At 40.0% G+C, this 19,056-nt stretch overlaps 2 protein-coding genes across 2 annotated transcripts; one reads left to right on the top strand and one right to left on the bottom strand.

Moving 5' to 3' along the window:
* Positions 1-729: 729 nt before the first annotated feature.
* Positions 730-12,555, top strand: LOC118800984 (E3 ubiquitin-protein ligase RING2-A-like). Its single transcript, XM_036561160.1, has 7 exons — positions 730-1,013; positions 2,444-2,527; positions 4,173-4,333; positions 6,481-6,696; positions 8,138-8,440; positions 9,454-9,673; positions 10,934-12,555. Exons 2-7 carry the CDS (start codon positions 2,447-2,449, stop codon positions 11,075-11,077), a joined length of 1,125 nt encoding a protein of 374 aa, XP_036417053.1. The 5' UTR covers positions 730-1,013; positions 2,444-2,446; the 3' UTR covers positions 11,078-12,555.
* A 1,088-nt stretch (positions 12,556-13,643) lies between these two features.
* LOC118800983 (40S ribosomal protein S18) lies at positions 13,644-18,668 on the bottom strand. Its single transcript, XM_036561159.1, has 6 exons — positions 18,593-18,668; positions 17,329-17,427; positions 16,929-17,015; positions 16,022-16,123; positions 15,277-15,368; positions 13,644-14,027 (listed from the first exon to the last, which is right to left on the bottom strand). Exons 1-6 carry the CDS (start codon positions 18,593-18,595, stop codon positions 13,952-13,954), a joined length of 459 nt encoding a protein of 152 aa, XP_036417052.1. The 5' UTR covers positions 18,596-18,668; the 3' UTR covers positions 13,644-13,951.
* Positions 18,669-19,056: the final 388 nt, after the last annotated feature.

Below are 19,056 nucleotides of genomic sequence, written 5' to 3'. Positions count from 1 at the left end.
ACACACCCTACCAGTCAGAGGTTTGTATGTTTTTCAGTTTTCTTCACGACAGTTATCAGCCCAAAATTGGCCCATGAAGCCCACCAAAGTATTCCTAATCCCACCCGCTTATTACACTTTTACTACTATTTTCTTTATACAAATATATAACACTAGTCGTCCCTCTCAGCCCCCTTAGATTACAGTCAGAGAAATGTATCATTTAATGAAGAACAGAAATACAGACATTATATAAAACCACCTCAACAAACAGCTTATTTAAAACTAAGCTTATTTATTTGTTCTAGTTGGTAATAAAATTGTCTTTTTCATTCTTCTTTTTGTTTAAATGTTGACGAGTTTTCATGTTTTATTCTTATTTTTTGTCATTTGCTTTATAATCAATGTACTCATTTTTTCCTATGTTGCAATTACTTTTTTGAAACTATCATGTATTCTTATTATTTCAATTTCTGTAGCTTCTTCTTTGCATCAAAGGATCTATTTAATAAAAGATTATCTTCATTATTTCTTGTAAAAAGCGATAGATTACATTATTTCCCTTGAACTGTATATGGTAACATTACGTATTCTAAGCTATTTGATTTAAATGACCTATAAATGGTTTATTTTGTGTAATAATTACATATTACAGTGATTTCTCTATAGCGCTGCCTGCAGTACCGCCGCTGGCCGCCAGCAGCCGCTAATGTGCAGAACTCAGCCGAGCGCTACAGGAAGTCTGGGGAAGTCTGGAGGAGGTAACATCCGGAGAAACGGGGCAAGTTGCAACAAAAATATCAACAATAATCAGATTTGATCGATTTGAATGTTCTGGATTAAATTCACCGGAAACGCGGATCCAGCGGCGCTGCAGCGGGCTGGAGATGAAGCTCCGTGAGGAGAGGAAGGTGCAGTGAAGCTGCTGCGTTTCACAGAGGAAGAAGGAGAAGAAGAAGAAGAGGATCTCAGAGACCCCAAACAGAATCAGAGCTGAACTGAGAACTCTAACACCTCCAACACCTGGAAACACGGTAACCAGCAGAGTTACACACGGAATCAGACTGGAATCAGACCAACACACCACAACAACACAACAGAGCAGTCAGACAGCAGAGACACCAGCAGCAGAACTGGACTAGAACTGGACCTGACCTGCTGTTCTACTGCTGTTCTACTGTTACTGCGTCTGATTGATTTATTGTTCAAGGTGTTGTTGGTGTCATTAAGCCTGGCTGATGATTTATTGACGGTGTTGTTGGTGTCATTAAGCCTGGCTGATTGATTTATTGACGGTGTTGTTGGTGTCACTAAGCCTGGCTGATTGATTTATTGACGTGTTGTTGGTGTCACTAAGCCTGGCTGATTGATTTATTGACGGTGTTGTTGGTGTCACTAAGCCTGGCTGATTGAGTTATTGACGGTGTTGTTGGTGTCATTAAGCCTGGCTGATTGATTTATTGACGGTGTTGTTGGTGTCACTAAGCCTGGCTGATTGATTTATTGACGGTGTTGTTGGTGTCACTAAGCCTGGCTGATTGATTTATTGACGGTGTTGTTGGTGTCATTAAGCCTGGCTGATTGATTTATTGACGGTGTTGTTGGTGTCATTAAGCCTGGCTGATTGATTTATTGACGGTGTTGTTGGTGTCATTAAGCCTGGCTGATTGATTTATTGACGGTGTTGTTGGTGTCACTAAGCCTGGCTGATTGATTTATTGACGGTGTTGTTGGTGTCACTAAGCCTGGCTGATTGATTTATTGACGGTGTTGTTGGTGTCACTAAGCCTGGCTGATTGATTTATTGACGGTGTTGTTGGTGTCACTAAGCCTGGCTGATTGATTTATTGACGGTGTTGTTGGTGTCACTAAGCCTGGCTGATTGAGTTATTGACGGTGTTGTTGGTGTCACTAAGCCTGGCTGATTGAGTTATTGACGGTGTTGTTGGTGTCACTAAGCCTGGCTGATTGATTTATTGACGGTGTTGTTGGTGTCACTAAGCCTGGCTGATTGAGTTATTGACGGTGTTGTTGGTGTCACTAAGCCTGGCTGATTGATTTATTGACGGTGTTGTTGGTGTCACTAAGCCTGGCTGATTGATTTATTGACGGTGTTGTTGGTGTCACTAAGCCTGGCTGATTGAGTTATTGACGGTGTTGTTGGTGTCATTAAGCCTGGCTGATTGATTTATGACGGTGTTGTTGGTGTCACTAAGCCTGGCTGATTGAGTTATTGACGGTGTTGTTGGTGTCACTAAGCCTGGCTGATTGATTTATTGACGGTGTTGTTGGTGTCATTAAGCCTGGCTGATTGATTTATTGACGGTGTTGTTGGGGTCATTAAGCCTGGCTGATCGATTTATTGACAGTATTATTGTTGTCATTAAGCCTGGCTGACTGATTTAGATTGATAGTGATAGAAACTGTAAGAGTTTTAACCAGACTCTGCTCTGTGTTGTTTCAGGCTATGATGGCGAATCCGCTCAGTGTACAGATGCCCAGTAAGTCGTGGGAACTGAGTCTGTATGAGCTGCACCGAACTCCACAGGTACCACAGCTCCCCATGTACTCATACACCCCCCCCTCCCTCCCTTATACAGATATAAACTCTCTTATCCACATCCAAACCTCCTCGTACACATATAAATTCCATTGACTTACATTAAGAGTAAAGTAGTTTTTTTTCCTTCTCCTGTAAAGTTACCATTTTGGAGGTTTTCTTCCGACAGCAGCGATATGCAAACTCCTCTTATACGCATATAAACCCCCCTTATACCCATGACCGCAATTTCACAATTTCAGTATATCAGCAGTGTCACAACAAAACCTCATATCTCTGAAAAGGCAACACGATTTTTGTGCCTAATAATTCTTAACCATATCTATTGATCCATTCATCATTACATTTGATTAATTTATTAAAATTGAGTTCAAATGAGTAAAAAATGACAAAATGGAGACATGAGGTTGAAGTGCAACAACAACTATATAATTAATAAAGCCTAATAAGCCCCTTAAGTCTCAGCTTAGTATGCCTTGTCCTGCCCCAGAGATGGAAATTCCACCAAATTTTCAAGAAATGCAACATAATCAAATAGTTGAGATGTAAACAGAGCGGTTCAGAGTGGTTCAGAGCGGTTCAGAGTGGTTCAGAGCGGTTCAGAGTTGTTCAGAGTGGTTTGGTGTGAAACGCTCTGTTCTAGAGACACTTACAGAGTCAGAACTGTTCACAGTGGTGGTGATAGGAACCAGACGTCCACCTCTAAAAGCTCCCTCATTACATGAAATTATGACTGATACCAGCACAGTGCCACATTAAAATTGAATTCATAATGTTTGTTTTTAATAATAATAATATTAAATATTATATTATTAATATTAATATTATTATTATTATTAGTAGTAGTAGTAGTAGTATTTTTAATAATAATTATTATTATTAATAATTAGTAATAGTTATTACTATTAATAATAGTACTAATAATAATAATTCTTATTGTTGTTTTGTTGTTGTTGTTGTTATTATCGTTATTATTATTATTATTATTATTATTATAGTGGTAATCCTCGAACAATATGAAATAAAAAAGAATTCCATAAAATAATAAAAAGCACATTTTCCACCATAAGATAATCTGTGGCGACGATATTTCAATAAGTGTTAATAGTGAGTCTGTGCTGCAGTAACAGCATCTACTCTTCTGGGCAGGCTTTAGACTAGATGTTGAACATTGTTGTGAGGATTTGATTGAGCATTAGTGAGGTCAGGTACTGATGTTGGATGGTCAGTTCTGGATCAATGATCATCCCAAAGGTATTGGATGGAGCTCCATCACTCTAGAGAACACAGTTCCACTGCTCCACAGCCCAATGCTGGGGGGCTTTATACCCCTCTAGTCCACACTTGGCATTGGACATGGTTGACCTTAGGCTCCCATTCTACTGGTCAGTGCTTTTCTATGAGGATTATACAAGCTGTGAGTACTAAACAGACACTTAATAGACCCACATTTAAGCGCTAGAATGTAACTGCTGCTCAATTTAAGATGAAACAGAACATTTTTTGGCACAGGTCCTTACTAAGAATGTAAAGAATGTAGTAATGTAATGAATTCTTTATTTAGAAGAACTTGGATCATTTTGGATGTATATGAATTAAATAAGAGTTGGTGTTGTTGTTCCCGGGTCTGCAGGAGGCGATTGTGGACAGCACAGAGATTGCCGTGTCTCCCAGGAGCCTCCACAGTGAGCTGATGTGTCCCATCTGCCTGGACATGCTGAAGAACACTATGACCACCAAAGAGTGCCTCCACCGCTTCTGCTCTGAGTGCATCATCACTGCGCTCAGATCAGGGTGAGCATTAAACAAACACACCCTCACGTACACTTACAGTTGAATACAAAGGTTTGGGCGCCCCTGGTCAACTTACATCTTTATTGACTTTCTCACTGAAAATAAGTTAACACATCCTCTACAGCAGTGGTTCTCAGATCGGTCCTCAGGGACCCCCAGACCCTCCAGTAGAGGGACAGGGCAAAAATGTGGACTATCTGGCAGGCCTCTGAGGACGGGTTTGAGATCAACTGCTCAACAGGAAAAAAAACATAATATTTCTGCTAATTTTGGGGTAATATTGGGAATAACATAGAAAGTTGGGCTAATATATTTGGGAAAAATTAAAACACAAGATATAAAATGTGCCGTAACTTTTGCACTGGCCACAATTTTTGATTTTTTCCAATATGTTAAATTTACATTACCTATCAACTAAACAGTAATTGTGTGTAAATGTAAAAGTGTGTAAATGTACCTACACTTCGGCAAACATCATTAAAACAGTGTGGTTTAACACATTGCTGCCACCTTCAACTAGCTGGTGTGCCACCTACAGTCCACAGTGAGAGTGCATTAAAATCATAGGCTGCGTTTGGCCTGGGAAGTGGACTTTGGACACCCCTGACTTACACTTTGGCCCTTATTTAAATCTGTGTACAGTCAAATCTCATTTCATCATCTATAATACCAACAATAAGGATTTAAATAGAAAATAACAATAATACTAATAATCTGTGCACAGGGCCATCCAGCATAAAGGTGGATCTACTTATTTTACATGCATATTAATATAAACAAATGCTGCAAATATTCCATGTTCCATTTAAAGACATATTACACTGTGCTTTTGTTTTATACTACTGACTCTGCCCACATAATAAACAACACAAAATACGGCTGGTGCAGAAGCATTTCATACACTACAATAATACAGTGTTTAAATCTGTCATTTTAAGAATATAATCACATGACACCGCCACATCATTCTACTGTCTTAAATAGTGTAGGACGTTTGTGTATTTCACATTTTATTCTTTCCAGCGGTTGTAATAAAGTTTGGTCCGTAGGGGGAGCAGTGCATTCACTGCTTGACCTCAAACTCCGCCTACAAGCTCTGCCATTGGCTCACGAGCCACTGAATGTTGTCATTTTATTGGCTCTTTACCAAAACATCTGCATGAATTATGGTGTGCTTCATGTAAATGATATGTAAATGAAATGCTTGTAGGCTGGCACTTGATTTCACGCACTGAAGTTGATTCATCATTTGAGCTCAAATCTCCGTTCATTTCTACATGGTATGAAAGTTTCATGAATTGGACGCATACATCAATAAAAGAGATCAAATCTGCTCTGTTTTACGCAACTTTGATGAATAAACATCACTGTGTGTGGAACACAAACATGAACTAACTGTATATGGTTTATGATATAATATCTGGACACTAAGGCCTGACTGATGTGTGTGGGTGTTGATATTGGTCAATTTGTTGGAATCAGGATATTAAGATTTGTTGGCATCAGTGTAAAAAATCTCACTGATAAAGTCATAATAATGTATTTTTAAAAGTTATAAGGAGCATCCTACTGAATCAATTCAAACTGGGGTCCCATAAAAAAGTATTCAGATCAAAGATATTTATAAGGATTGTTATGATCTATTTAAGCCATTAATAGATATAGTTATAAGCTAAATATATAAAAAACCATCGTTTACAGGGTACATTCTATTGTGCAGTGTCTGTCCCAAACCCTAACCTCAAAATTTACACTTGAAAATAACATTTTTTTTTGCTAAATGTCTATGTTCTAAAGTGAAGTTGGAAGATTTAGATTTACTATGAGTTTATTTTTTTAAATAAAAAGGCTTGCTCTTCCATGTTTTATGACCCTACTAAAACAGAGAGTTTTAATCTGTGGGCGGAGCCTTATTTTAGCCACGCCCTTGCATTTTAGAGCAGGAAGTGAGGCTGCATCCCTGTCCCTCATGGCCACATGGTGAGCAGTTAGATCCCATTGTTTTGAAGTAAATGTGTCCCAAAGTCTGAAAATCAGCAAATATTAACACACATTTTATGCAATTAAATAAACTTTTCAGTGCTTTAATAAAAATATCCTCTCCTCCTTTTTCCTCTCCTCTCCTCCCTCTCTCCTCTGTGCCGCAGTAATAAAGAGTGCCCCACCTGTAGGAAGAAGCTGGTCTCTAAGCGCTCTCTGCGGAGAGACCCAAACTTCGACGCTCTGATTTCCAAGATTTATCCGAGTCGGGACGAGTACGAGGCTCATCAGGACCGCGTTCTGGAGCAGCTGAGCCGACTGCACAACAAAACCGCGCTGAGCTCCAGCATCGAGGAGGGGCTCCGCATGCAGGCCTTACACAAGTACACACACTCACCACAACACAAGCACTAATACACCATAGTGAACACTACACCTGCTGATATTCGCTAATGAGGTACAGTGTGATATTTTTCACTCCAGATACCCTGATCGTGTGGAAATCTAACAGAGGAAGCGGTTAACTGCTGTCGTAAAGTGTCGAGTTCACTGTAGTTTCATTGGTTTTGTAAATCTCAAACTAATTCTGCATTTATGACAGCTCGGAGTTTTCCCACCCAAAGTCTTCTACTTCCCATCTCAAAGCGTTGCTGCAACTTTAGCTCTTTGAGGTTGGAAAAAAAGGATGCTCACAGTAAGCTAGTGCTTGTTTGGCTGCTGTATGCCTGTAAAAAGTTCTTACAGTTGAATTAAAGAGCAGTTTGCATAGTTCTTTATTTATTTTAAATGTTGATTTAGCTCAGCGGTCGGCAACATGCAGCTCTTTTACTGTCCTGTTGTGGCTCCACAGCTGAATCAGATTTGTAGGTAAAAATAAAATAATCCTCCTTTACAGTAAAATAAAGCTCTGCTGATCGTTCAACACAGTTTAACAATAAATGGTCTTAAACTCTGGAGTTAATGTAGAACTGCTGATTCACCCTTTAACCCTGAAGATCAGCGCAGACTGCTGGTCACCATAGCAACACAGGCAACAGTCTCGCCCAGCTAGTAGTTAACAAAACGGCAAAGAGAGAGATTTAAGATGAACATCGATAATTTGGAGACGAATGGACTTATTAGCGTTTATAATCACTCCAGCTGGTTTCCTGATACTGACAAACACTAAAAAGTCATGAAGCTAAAGTTGCTTCTCATTCACCAGCTTCGCATTCAAATTCTCTCATTCCACCTTAAATGGTGTTTGAGGCGCCATAATGTTACTGCTGCACCATTTGAGGTGGAACAGGAAAATTCAAACAAGAAGCTGCAAAACGAGAAGCAACTTCAGCCTCGTAAAAACTTGAGCGTTGAGAGATATTTTACTAGAAACTGTTCCACATATGAGGAAAAGTTTCCTGCTGGAGATGTGAGAAAAGGGGCTACAGCTGAGCTAAAGCTTAAAGCAGAGCAAAGTAAGTCTGCATTTTTGTTTATATTTTTTTATCCTGTACATCAGCACATACTGAGACACATTTACAGTCAAGATGGTGAAATGGACATAGTGTTGTGGCTCCCAAGGTGGTTTGATTTTTGTTGAAAGGACAAAATGGCTCCTAACATTTGGGTTGTGATCCCTGATCTAGGCTATTGTATTTCACCAACAGTATTGTTTCAAAAAATGACACAACTTAAGGAACTTAAGGAATTACTGATTCACAGGACTTTCACATGAATTTTTCCTACTTGGAACTTCCCGGTTCCCACTTGATCATAAACGCAGCATCAGTTTAAGTTCATTATGCATTGTGAGAACCCTAATGTTGCTGTTGTTGGTGTCTTCAGGCCTCAGCGTGTGCGGAAACCTCAGCAGGAGAGCGATAACACCACCTTCAGCGGCGGAGAGGACAACGCTGACTCTCGCTCGCACGTCTCACATGACTCCGCCCCTTCTCACATGAACTCCGCCCCCTCCAGCCACGCCCCAGAGGCCGGGCCCAGTCGCAGTAAGAGGCAGCGAGGGTCCGACGACTCGGAGGCTGAAGGGGAGAGCCGTAGACCCCCAGGCCAGAGCCCCACCTCCGAGATAGAGCTAGTGTTCCACCCACACCCCTTACTGGCCAACACGCAGCACTACAGCCAGACCAGGTCAGAGCAACCTGAGCAGGGTGCGATTGAATGACTGACTCTTTATAATATGTGTGGGCCGGTGTCTCCACTTTTAATAGACAATAAAAGGAAATAAATAAGATGACTTTCTTTGGTTTTACTTTTGTAAAACATTTCTTAAACTAGAAGGACCTAATTTATGAAGGGCTTAGAGAATTTTGAAGTTATAATTAATTATCATCAATTACAATAACATTAAATGTTTACAATGTTATTTGCTAAAATAAAATATGCAGAAAATGTGTTGAAGTGTTAAAACCCAAAATACAAAGTTTTTTTTGTTCTCTAAATTCCACTACAGTGTTAATACTACTTCAGTTACATTTTCATTTGCTGTATTTTTATAAATAATTCTGCATTACAATTACAGAATCAACTGAACTGAATCAAATTCAGATTTCATAGAGCACCGAATGATCTCCTGAAAAACTCAAATCAAAAATCACATAAAAAAATTGTGATATTTGAGATTTTATGATGTATGAATTGTTTACTGAAGAAGTGAATTAAATCTTTATGAAATCTGAGTTTTCACGATTTACTTGTTTTCCAAAGAACTGAGTTAAATCAAACCTCTGTTAAATGTAAGTTTTCATTAATTACTAAATTATTTCCTAAAGCACTGAATTGACAGAATCTTTTGTCAAATTTAAGATTTCATGATTCATTGAATCATTTCCTAAGGAACTGAATTGACTCAATTTATTATTAAATTTGAGATTTCCTGATTTACTGAATAGTCCTAAATAACTGAATTTAATCAAATCTGAGATTTATTTTATTTTTATTTTTATTCAAATCTGAGAAATTTCATGATTTACTGAATCATTTCCACAAGAACCGTTTCAAATTTAAAGTTTGAGAAATTTGAGATTTCACAAGACTTCATGGTCATTTAGAACCTAAAGAACCGAACCGAGTCAAATATTTGTGAAATTATGGTTTTCACTGAATCACTGAATGAGCTCTTTTCTGCTCTGCCTGCTCCTCAGGTATGTGAAGACCACAGCCAACGCTACAGTGGACCATCTGTCCAAGTACCTGGCTCTGCGAATCGCTCTGGAGGAGCAGCAGAGGGACACGCACTCGAATACACAGCGGCCTGCAGAGGGAGAAACAGGAACGAGGGAGGAGGGAGGAGGGAGCAGCCTGCAGAACGTCAGTGAGAAACAGTACACCATCTACATCACTACAGCCGGAGGACAGTTCTCCGTAAGTACGCAGTCTAGCTCTGTTAGAGCGTCTTCCCACTGCACAAAGTACCAGAACATTTAGAACCAGAAAACTGGCCAGCACGGAAGGTTCCAGTTTTCTGTTTTTGGTATGTGGTCAATATTGGTACCAACAGGATCTGTTCAGACAATTCTTTACTCTTCCAGATGAAAACAAAGTCACCAGTTCTTACTTTGAGAGGAGTTTGCTTGAATTTGAGAACCATGAACACTCAAAGAAACCCTTTGCATGATTAAAGGGTTCTTTGCATTATATATATATATATATATATATATATATATATATATATATATAATCTGTGCTAAAGAACCCTTGAAGAACCATCTTTTTAAGAGTATAGTTAGAAAGCTAACATCGTTAGCGTTTGTGCTAGCCTCCACTGAGTGCTTTTGCTGATATTTTCACACCCGACAGAAAAAATTTAAAAATTGGCTTTGACCCCTTGATTTTACACACGTAGACATTTGTGTCTGTTTTTCACACCAGCCAACATGCTAACTAAAGCTAGCAAACAGTTGCTAATTAGCCAATTTAAATGCTTTAGAGTGGCATAAAATGACCAAAATAATAACAATAGCAGTTCTGGGTCAGTTCTTGTTTTGAATGTACCGTGGAAAAACGCCCTCAGATGAGTTCTTCTGCCATCCAGTTATTAATAAAGGCTAAATACTATCATGTATCTTTTACCCTTCAGAGGCTAAAGTTATTACTGACATTTTTCCCATGCAATTATTTAAATTACACTTTGTTTCATAATGAATTACATATGCCTACATAATAAAATTCCACTGGGTTAATTTGGTATTAAATATTAGAAAATTTCTCATTGTTGCTGACTCACTTCAGTTTTTGGGCCATTGTCTTCTTTTATTAAAAACCATACTTTTATGACATCAAACAAATTGCTCTGATACCAAAGAATATTGAAAAATACCAGATTTCAATACCTGAGTACTCTGCTGTCAGCGTTACTACACTGAACTGACTCTGTCTAAAATACTGAACTTACAATTGTGAAATTTTAAAATATATTGTTTAGGAATCAATTTGTATCAAGTATCCTTGGGTTTTTGAAAGGTGCCATATAACACATCACTATCATTGTTGTTGTTGTTATTATTATTATTGATGTTGTTATCATTGGTATCGAAGTCAAGCTGTCAGTATCCACGTATTTTGACTGGTACCCGGTCCTGTTTATGACTGTTTGTCCTTTATGCTTCTTCTCCTGTCTGACAGACGTTGAACGGCTCTCTGACGCTGGAGCTGGTGAATGAGAAGTACTGGAAGGTGAGCAAACCTCTGGAGCTTTACTACGCTCCCACCAAAGAACAGCAGCAGCAGCCACAGAAAACACCGCCGACCGGACCCTCACAGCCATGAAGGACGATAAAACTCCAATCACTGCAGATTCAGTTCACTTCTTGTGTGACTGTGTTGGGCCTGTAGGCTCTAAACCACACCTGTGTCAGACTCCAGTCCTCGCAGGCCAAAGCTCTGCAGACTTCATCACACTGTCTCATTAAACACACCTGATTCAGAGCGTTAGATGAGGGTAAACGCTGATCTCCACAGCACTCTGGCCCAGAAGGTCCCCGGTTTGACATGCCAGGTCTAAAGGAAGGTCGGAGGTTATTCCACAAGGCAGGGTTTTATACGCACACTAATAACTCCAGTGTATGTACTCCTGTTTTTTTATAAAATCTAATAACGTTTTACAGCTTTTTAAAGATTCACATAGTAGAAAACAGTCATTTAAAGGAGTTTTACAGATGTAGAGAAAATATATGCTGAAAGTTTTTTAACAGATCATGGGTTTGTTCATCTGTGAGCACAAAATCAGAGGAAAACAATTGGGCACAATTTGGTTAGTCAGATCATTTAAACCCAAAACTCAGGCCTGTCCAATAAGAGCCGATCTAATAGTGTTTTTTATTTGATAATCCTCACTTTGAAACCCTGCTCTGTGAAACACCTCCCAGATGCGTAAATAACACACACGAGAATTTTATATACAGCGTACGAGAACCTCTGCAGCCACTTCAGATTTCAGATGAAATTTATTGATATCCTGTTTATAAATCACACCTCATGAGAGATTGCTTGGACACAGAACTTTGCATCACTCTTTACTTCTTATTAGATGCACCAGAAAATCACAAAACGAATATGATTCATATGTGGAGTCATAACATATTGTCACCAAAATGATGGTGTTATTATTAAAATAGATTAAAAATGTTTATAAAACACTAAAAAACACAAATCCTTTCATCACAGGTGTTATATTAATAGGAACTTTACTGATAACAAGTCAACTTTAAAAAGTCAACACTCTGTCATTATTTGCACTGATGAGCAACTTAGAAAACCCATGTTTTGTAACCCACCCTGTGTTGTTCTTGTGCTGGTTGATCTATTAAGTCCCATCATCACTTTTTAAAGACGGTAGTCCTACATGGTTTCCATAATCCTTAAAATCTGAAATGATTCGGTTCTCACTGGGTTTTATACCACTGTTCACCATTAAAACCAGCGAACGTCCCATCCTTACTATGAGTAGGTTAGTTCTCCTCACCTTCGTAGGTCAAACTGGTCGTCCGACTGTAAACACCTGCTGTTTGTGCCCCTCTGTTCACTCCTGCCTTGTTTAATACGGCACTTCTGTCCTGTTGCTATTGTACAAATTTTGTAGCATTTAGTACAGATTCTTAATGACCACATATTTATATATGATATTGCTTTGGCAGTTTATGCAGACGATTGATTCAGATTTATATATGTATATGCAAAAAATAAGGTTTAAGATGAATTATGAATTGAGTTTTCTTTGTTTTGAATTAAAAGATCTACCACAAGAACGTTTCCTTCTTCAGCAGTATTTTGTATTCTGTGAAAGTAGTAAAAGTGGGGAAGATACACAGGGCTTCATAATCATCAGCTGGAACTGTGCAGTGTTGTGGGTCAGCAGGAGCAGGACTGTGAGACTCTGGTATAGGTGCTACAACACATTGTGTTGGGTTGAAAAAACTGAAAAAAAGAGACCAGTGTCTACAATCTGAATTACACCGAAAACCCTTCATACTGGCCAACATCCAGAGAAAGTCCCAGGTTAATTAGGTCATTCCTGAAGCCATTACTACCCCAGCTTCTGTATGAAAGGCTGTAACAGGTGAAAAGTTTCTCCATAACTGTGTTTGAGCTGTAATCAGAGTGATTCAGAGTGGTTTGGTGTGAAATGGTTCAGATGTCTTTACAGTGGTGCTGATAGGAACCAGGGGTCACCATGACTACAACACAAATATAGACATTTTATTTACTATCTAGAACCACCAGTGAACCTACACGAGTCTTCTGAGTTTATATGAATGTTGATGATGGAAAATAGTGGAAAATCTGAAATAAGTTTTCTTTGGGGACTATTTTGCCTCACAACGCCCTGCATGTATCCCTCCACCATGAATACATGTGTGTATTTATTTTAGACCAAAATCTTATCAAAACTACCATAACACAGTGTTTCAGTCATCAGGCAGTGAATTCATAACCATTTCATGTAGGAACTTTCTGTGAGGGAGCTTTTAGAGGTGGACGTCTGGTTCCTATCACCACCACTGTGAACAGTTCTGACTCAGTAAGTTTCTCTAGAACAGAGCGTTTCACACCAAACCACCCTGAATGACTGTTTACATCTGAACCACTGGACAGAATTCATGTAGATGGTTCAACAGATGGAGTTTCACCACCAGTCTGCGTATGTAGTAATCAATTCTATGTGTTTGTGAAACAGGCAGTACTGTCAAATTAAGGACATCAGTACCTTAGTATTGAACTGTACTGAACAAATTCGCCACATTATTTTCCAGATATACCTCAGTGAAGTTAATCATTAATGAATTCTGCTGCTTTATACTGAAAGAACGTCTGACGTAGCTTGTTTTGTTCACTGTTATTCCTTCACTTGAAATGACGCCAAAGTGAACCTTACACAATAACGTAGAACTGAACCACACAGAGCATGCATTTCCAGATAAAGCTACTGTTTACTTCTGCATTTCAGTGTAAAGCTAGCAGTGCGTCACACCTAGTAGAACATTTTTAGGCTTTTAAATCCCATTCAGTTCAGCTACAGACATTTAAGAGACCTGTAGATACCCTGAAGAGGCTTCGAGCCAAAGAGCACAAACAAGGACAAAGAGGGGCTTTTTTTTTATGAACAGTGTGATTTTATTGATACCAGGGGAGCAGGGAGGGCGATCACTTCTTCTTGGACACACCGACGGTACGTCCACGACGGCCAGTGGTCTTAGTGTGCTGACCACGCACACGCAGACTAGAAGAGAGAGAAAAAACGTGAATTCAATTAGTCAAGATGCTCACAGTACAAAACACTGTGTTTGGTTAGAGAATCACTGCATTCAGTGTGCAATCAGTACTGCAGGAGCCAATAATGCATTAATTTCAGTGTCTTAGTGTAGTCAGTCAAGAAGCCAAAGGGTTTTAGAGCAGAGAGAACACAAAACAACTGACTACTGAAAAAGAGGAAGTCCATAAAAGCTCATTTTGAATAGTTGTATGTACAGAAACTGGAGCACTAACTGTCTAAAGGGGCCAGTGTCCGAAAACTAAAATCCCTGTTCGGTTGTTTGAACTTTCATTGCAGGAAAACAGATTAAAAATAAATAAAAATGCAAAAATTTGGGCTTGTTAATAAAATGCCATTCTCTGTTACTCCAAAACATGAGTGTGCACAACTGATAGTAGATTTAGTTAATATATTTCTCTGGCAAAAGAACATTCTGGCACATCGTCTACTGAAGAGAAAAAAAGCACAGCTGTAGAAAAGCCAAGTCCTCATCAGCATAGTGATACCCACTAGCTGCAGTTTTAGCTCACCTGAAGTATTCTCTGCTATGACGCTACCTTACCCATTTCCCTCAGCTATGAGAGATGCCAACACCAGTGCCATGACCTGAATCCCCCCCAGTTTAGTCATATCCAATTTCACCTTCTAGTTAGGACTCCCCCAATCACACAATACCACCAGCATCAGGAGGGTGAAGGCAAACACAGGCTTCCTCCGAGACCTGTGAAGCTCCACCACATCTTTTTGAACTGCTGCTCACGCAAAGTCACTGGACAGCCGAATGCGCTCAGAGGAAAACGCCAACCGGCAGATCTAACAGACGCCTGCGCTGACTAGCATCACGCTGAGTGATGGGGGGCCATCCTGCCCACCCAGAGAGTAAGGACAACCGTGCTCTCTTGGACTCCCGGACACGGACGGCTGTAACATCACCTGAGATCTAACGATCTCCTGATGACAGGGCCAAAGCTTAGACGGTTGCGCCACTCAAGAGCCCATCTTTACTGTCTTTTTACATAAATCCGTAAAACTGTGTATGTTTATGTGGGCAAACTCGGACGCAGTGGACCTCACCCAAATTACCGACACCTACAGCACATTTACAAATCAGACGCTGTATTTCTCCCCAGAGTTACGAGAACAACGGATCACAACATGAAACTTTCCATGAGCTGAAATAAAAGATCCTGAATGACTGATAAAGTGAGCTGCTCACCCCCAGAAGTGCCTGAGACCACGGTGGGCCCTGATCTTCTTCAGCCTCTCCAAGTCTTCTCTCAGTTTGTTATCCAGACCGTTGGCCAGGACCTACAACAACACACACCATGAGCACAGGACAGAGCGAGCATGGCTATTTTCAGCTGCGGCTACACATACAGATATTGAACCACATTGAGTTTTGCGAGTCGTTACACCCTTAACCTGCAACTAACCACCGAAAAAGGTGGCGCACTGTGGTAGCTGAAGGTATTAACTCCAGAGCAGTGGTCACCAGCTCTGGTCCTGGAGCTCCACCTTCCTGCAGAGTCCTGTTCCAATTACACTGACACAACTGCTGCGGCTAAATAAACGCAGAAGTCCCTGATTGGCTCCATCAGATTCATCAGTGTTTGATAAGGAGGAGGCAGCATTTTAGATGGAGTCTGGATCTAAACTCTGCAGGAAGAAGCTCTCCCGAAGAAGAGCTGGTTGGTGACCATAGCTCTAGAACAAGGCATGTCCAATCTTATCCACAAAGGGCTGGTGTGGCAGCAGGTGTTCATTCCCAAAAAGCAGGAGATCACCCGATCAGCAGTTTGAAGACTGAAACCAACTGATTAAACATGTGGAATCAGGTAAGCTCCAACTTGTTTTGAGGGAAAACCTGCAGCCACACCAGCCCTTTATGGACTGGACACCTCCCATTTTACTCCCATTTCAGAGTAAAAACCTTTAGCCTGAAAAGCCTGGGATGGTCGTACCTGGCTGTATTTGCCATCCTTAATGTCCTTCTGCCTGTTCAGGAACCAGTCAGGGATTTTGTACTGGCGAGGATTCTGCATAATTGTCACAACCCTCTCAACCTGGAGGAAAAGGAAAAAGAAAGAAAGCATTAAACACCAGTTTTACACAAATTGCCTGACAATGTTTTCCATAACACTGAAAAAAGAAGAGAGGAAGTCGAATACAACCAAACAAATTCCTATGATCACAACTCAACAGTATTAAGTGCATTAAAAAGCTTAATAGGATAAAAAAATGGTTTTTTTGGACAGCAGTACAGGAGTCTTGTGCAACGTGAAAGCAGTTAGCACAATATCCAACACCCCTCCAAATAAATGGTATATAATAACATGCAAGTGTTTATAATGCTGTTACACAGTAATACCAATAACTCAGCCTCCTGTTCAATACTTTAATCACTAGCAAATATGCTCAGGAAAGCCTTGTAGTTTCAGGACAAGTCTGCAGTTTGGTGCCCTTGTTTTTCTGCCTAGCATGAAAACTTAATCTGCCTCCATCACCTTTAAAATGAACCTTTGTTAAATTAGGACACTGATCCAATATGGAACCCTACACCATCCTTCAGATTAACAGAGTATAAGCAAATTCACCAATTTATTAGTGTGGCCACCACCAAAAGGTACAACCTGACCATCTCCTCGGTTTGATACCCTTAATATAAAAAGGATGGTCTAACTACATCCTTAAGGTCTAGAACAGCTTCAATCTTTACATGAAAACACGACACTGATCAGGAAAAAGGTTCCATCTACACCCTGGTAGAAGCATTAACCATATACGGTTAATATGACAGTCTGATTTACTGATGCAGTTCAGCTTAAGTAGTTAAATCCTACTGATCAAACAAAGCTATCAGTGACGTACCTCATCTTCAGTGAGCTCTCCAGCCCTCTTGTTGAGGTCGATGTCTGCCTTCCTCAGGACGACGTGGGCATATCGTCTACCAACACCCTGAACAGGACACACTCAGTCAACAACAAATACAGCTCAAGTAGACACTGACCAAATCAGACATCGTTTCTTCTCTAAATCAAAAACAAGTTTACAGAACTGATCTTTCAGCAGTGACGTCCAGCTCTGGTCCTGGAGAACCACAATCCGGTGCTTTTTCCTGACCAAACACGCCTAATTTAGACTAACTGTTGAGTTATCAGGTTTAGCAGGCGCATCAGAGAAGGCCTCCATCCCTCCAGGACCAGAAGAGGACACCCCGGCTTTAGAAGGACATGCTTTTGTCTGGTGAACGCTCTTCACTCCAGCTCACCTTGATAGCAGTGATGGCGAAGGCGATCTTCCTCCTACCATCGATGTTCGTGTTGAGAACACGAAGAATGTGCTGGAACTTCTCTGGGATCACGAGAGACTGTGAGAAGAAACACAAAAGTGGAAACATCCACAGAGGTGGTTAAACGTCTGCAGCTTCAGGTGAAATTAGACCTCCATCACCCAACATCTGCATCAGACGTACAGTTTTGCCAAATACAATTAGCCAAAACCTGCTCCGCGTCTGAGACCTTTGCATGTCTAGCTTTAGTGAGCGGTGTATCCCTATTTTATCCTTATGGTGATAACTTACATCATGCATCACTTATCTGAGCATCCTGAGAGATCAGCATGTAAAAAACACTGAACTGCATGCTTTAATACCAGATCTTGAGTGCAGCTTGGCCAAACTTAAATAAATCACTGTAATCATAGCATGTAGGAGTTAAAAAACATTGAAAACTATCTTAAACCTCAAATAATGGAGTCTTAAGTTATATTATTGCCATGCTGTCCACTCCTACATGATGCCAACACATGACTTTAGATGACCACCAGGCATCTACATTAGCCCCACAGCTCCAGTGCAAAACTGAAGAGGCGAACTTCACCCAACCAACATGCCTTAGCTACGCTTTAAATAAAGATGAAACCTGTAAATTTTATTTTTGGGTGGACTACTCCTTCAGACAGAGGCTAACGCTAAAGACTTTCAGCTCAGTAACTGTTTAACTGCAGGCTGTGTAGACGTTATGAATACCAGATTAAATTTGACGAAGCTTAAATTCTGATTCTAATTTTCCCGTTCCACCTTAAATGCTGCAGCAGTTACTACAAAGTCTGTGCCAGAGTGCATCTGGTGCCTCATTTAAGGTGGAACGGAAAATTCGAATATGCAGTTGAGTTCAGCGCCGTCCATCTCAGCTACACTGACTCTAAGAGTCACGTACGTGTCTTTTAAAGACTTTATCGCAAACTATCACGATTATTTATCACAGATTTCGCCCGAACAGGTGAAGAAAAGCGCGTTTATCTCTCGGGAACTTGGTGCAGTTCAGCTAAACAGCGACTCACTCAACTAGCACTCGGCTACTTTTACCCTCCTATCTCATTATATCGTGTTTGTTGACTCAAAATACACATCGGTACTACTTTTACAAGATGTCTCCACAACAACAGAGCAGTCAGAGGCGCTGTATGAAGCCCGATGAAGGCGATGTTTGAGGATTTTTGATGTTTATTGTCAGAGTCGCTCTCACACTCACCATCTCGGCGCTGGGTCCGCGGAAAAAGGACAGGACGCAGATCTCGCGAGAACTACGGCGTAATTTGTGCAGGAAGCGATTTCGTCGCCTGTAAATAAAAGTCCTCTAGCTATTACTACATTAATAGTAATCCATGCTAATATGAAAATAAATAATAATTACATCAAAAATTATATTAATATGTATTAAATGTTAATGAAAGTGCTGCAATCAATACGAAAATATCCCTGTTGTCGGTAATTAATTTCTATTAATATTAAAATATCACTTTTATCACATCACTATTGTCTGTGATCTCCTTGACATCCTCTTAATATCACAGTTAAACATCAGTATTAACTGTAATTATTTTTGTAATGATCTTTCTGTGTTGTTTGTATTTTTTATGCTGTTTGTTATGCTGTCTGTGCAAGAAACTAAAAAAATGTAATGTTGATCTAGCAAGTTAATATTTGATGGAAGTT

The sequence above is a fragment of the Colossoma macropomum genome, unplaced genomic scaffold (genome assembly GCF_904425465.1).
Source record: "Colossoma macropomum unplaced genomic scaffold, Colossoma_macropomum, whole genome shotgun sequence".
NCBI lineage: Eukaryota > Metazoa > Chordata > Actinopteri > Characiformes > Serrasalmidae > Colossoma > Colossoma macropomum.
The sequence above is the reverse complement of the archived record's forward strand: the minus strand, read 5'-3'. Positions and strand labels throughout refer to the sequence as shown.

Excerpts from the sequence above, each read along its gene's own strand:
- LOC118800984 (XM_036561160.1), top strand. The coding sequence starts at position 2,447 with ATGATGGCGAATCCGCTCAGTGTACAGATGCCCAGTAAGTCGTGGGAA. Across the intron at positions 8,441-9,453 it reads CAGCACTACAGCCAGACCAG|GTATGTGAAGACCACAGCCA; the intron begins GTCAGAGCAACC and ends CCTGCTCCTCAG. Across the intron at positions 9,674-10,933 it reads CAGCCGGAGGACAGTTCTCC|ACGTTGAACGGCTCTCTGAC; the intron begins GTAAGTACGCAG and ends CCTGTCTGACAG.
- LOC118800983 (XM_036561159.1), bottom strand. Across the intron at positions 16,124-16,928 it reads GAGAGCTCACTGAAGATGAG|GTTGAGAGGGTTGTGACAAT; the intron begins GTACGTCACTGA and ends CTTTTCCTCCAG. Across the intron at positions 15,369-16,021 it reads AGGATGGCAAATACAGCCAG|GTCCTGGCCAACGGTCTGGA; the intron begins GTACGACCATCC and ends GTGTTGTTGTAG.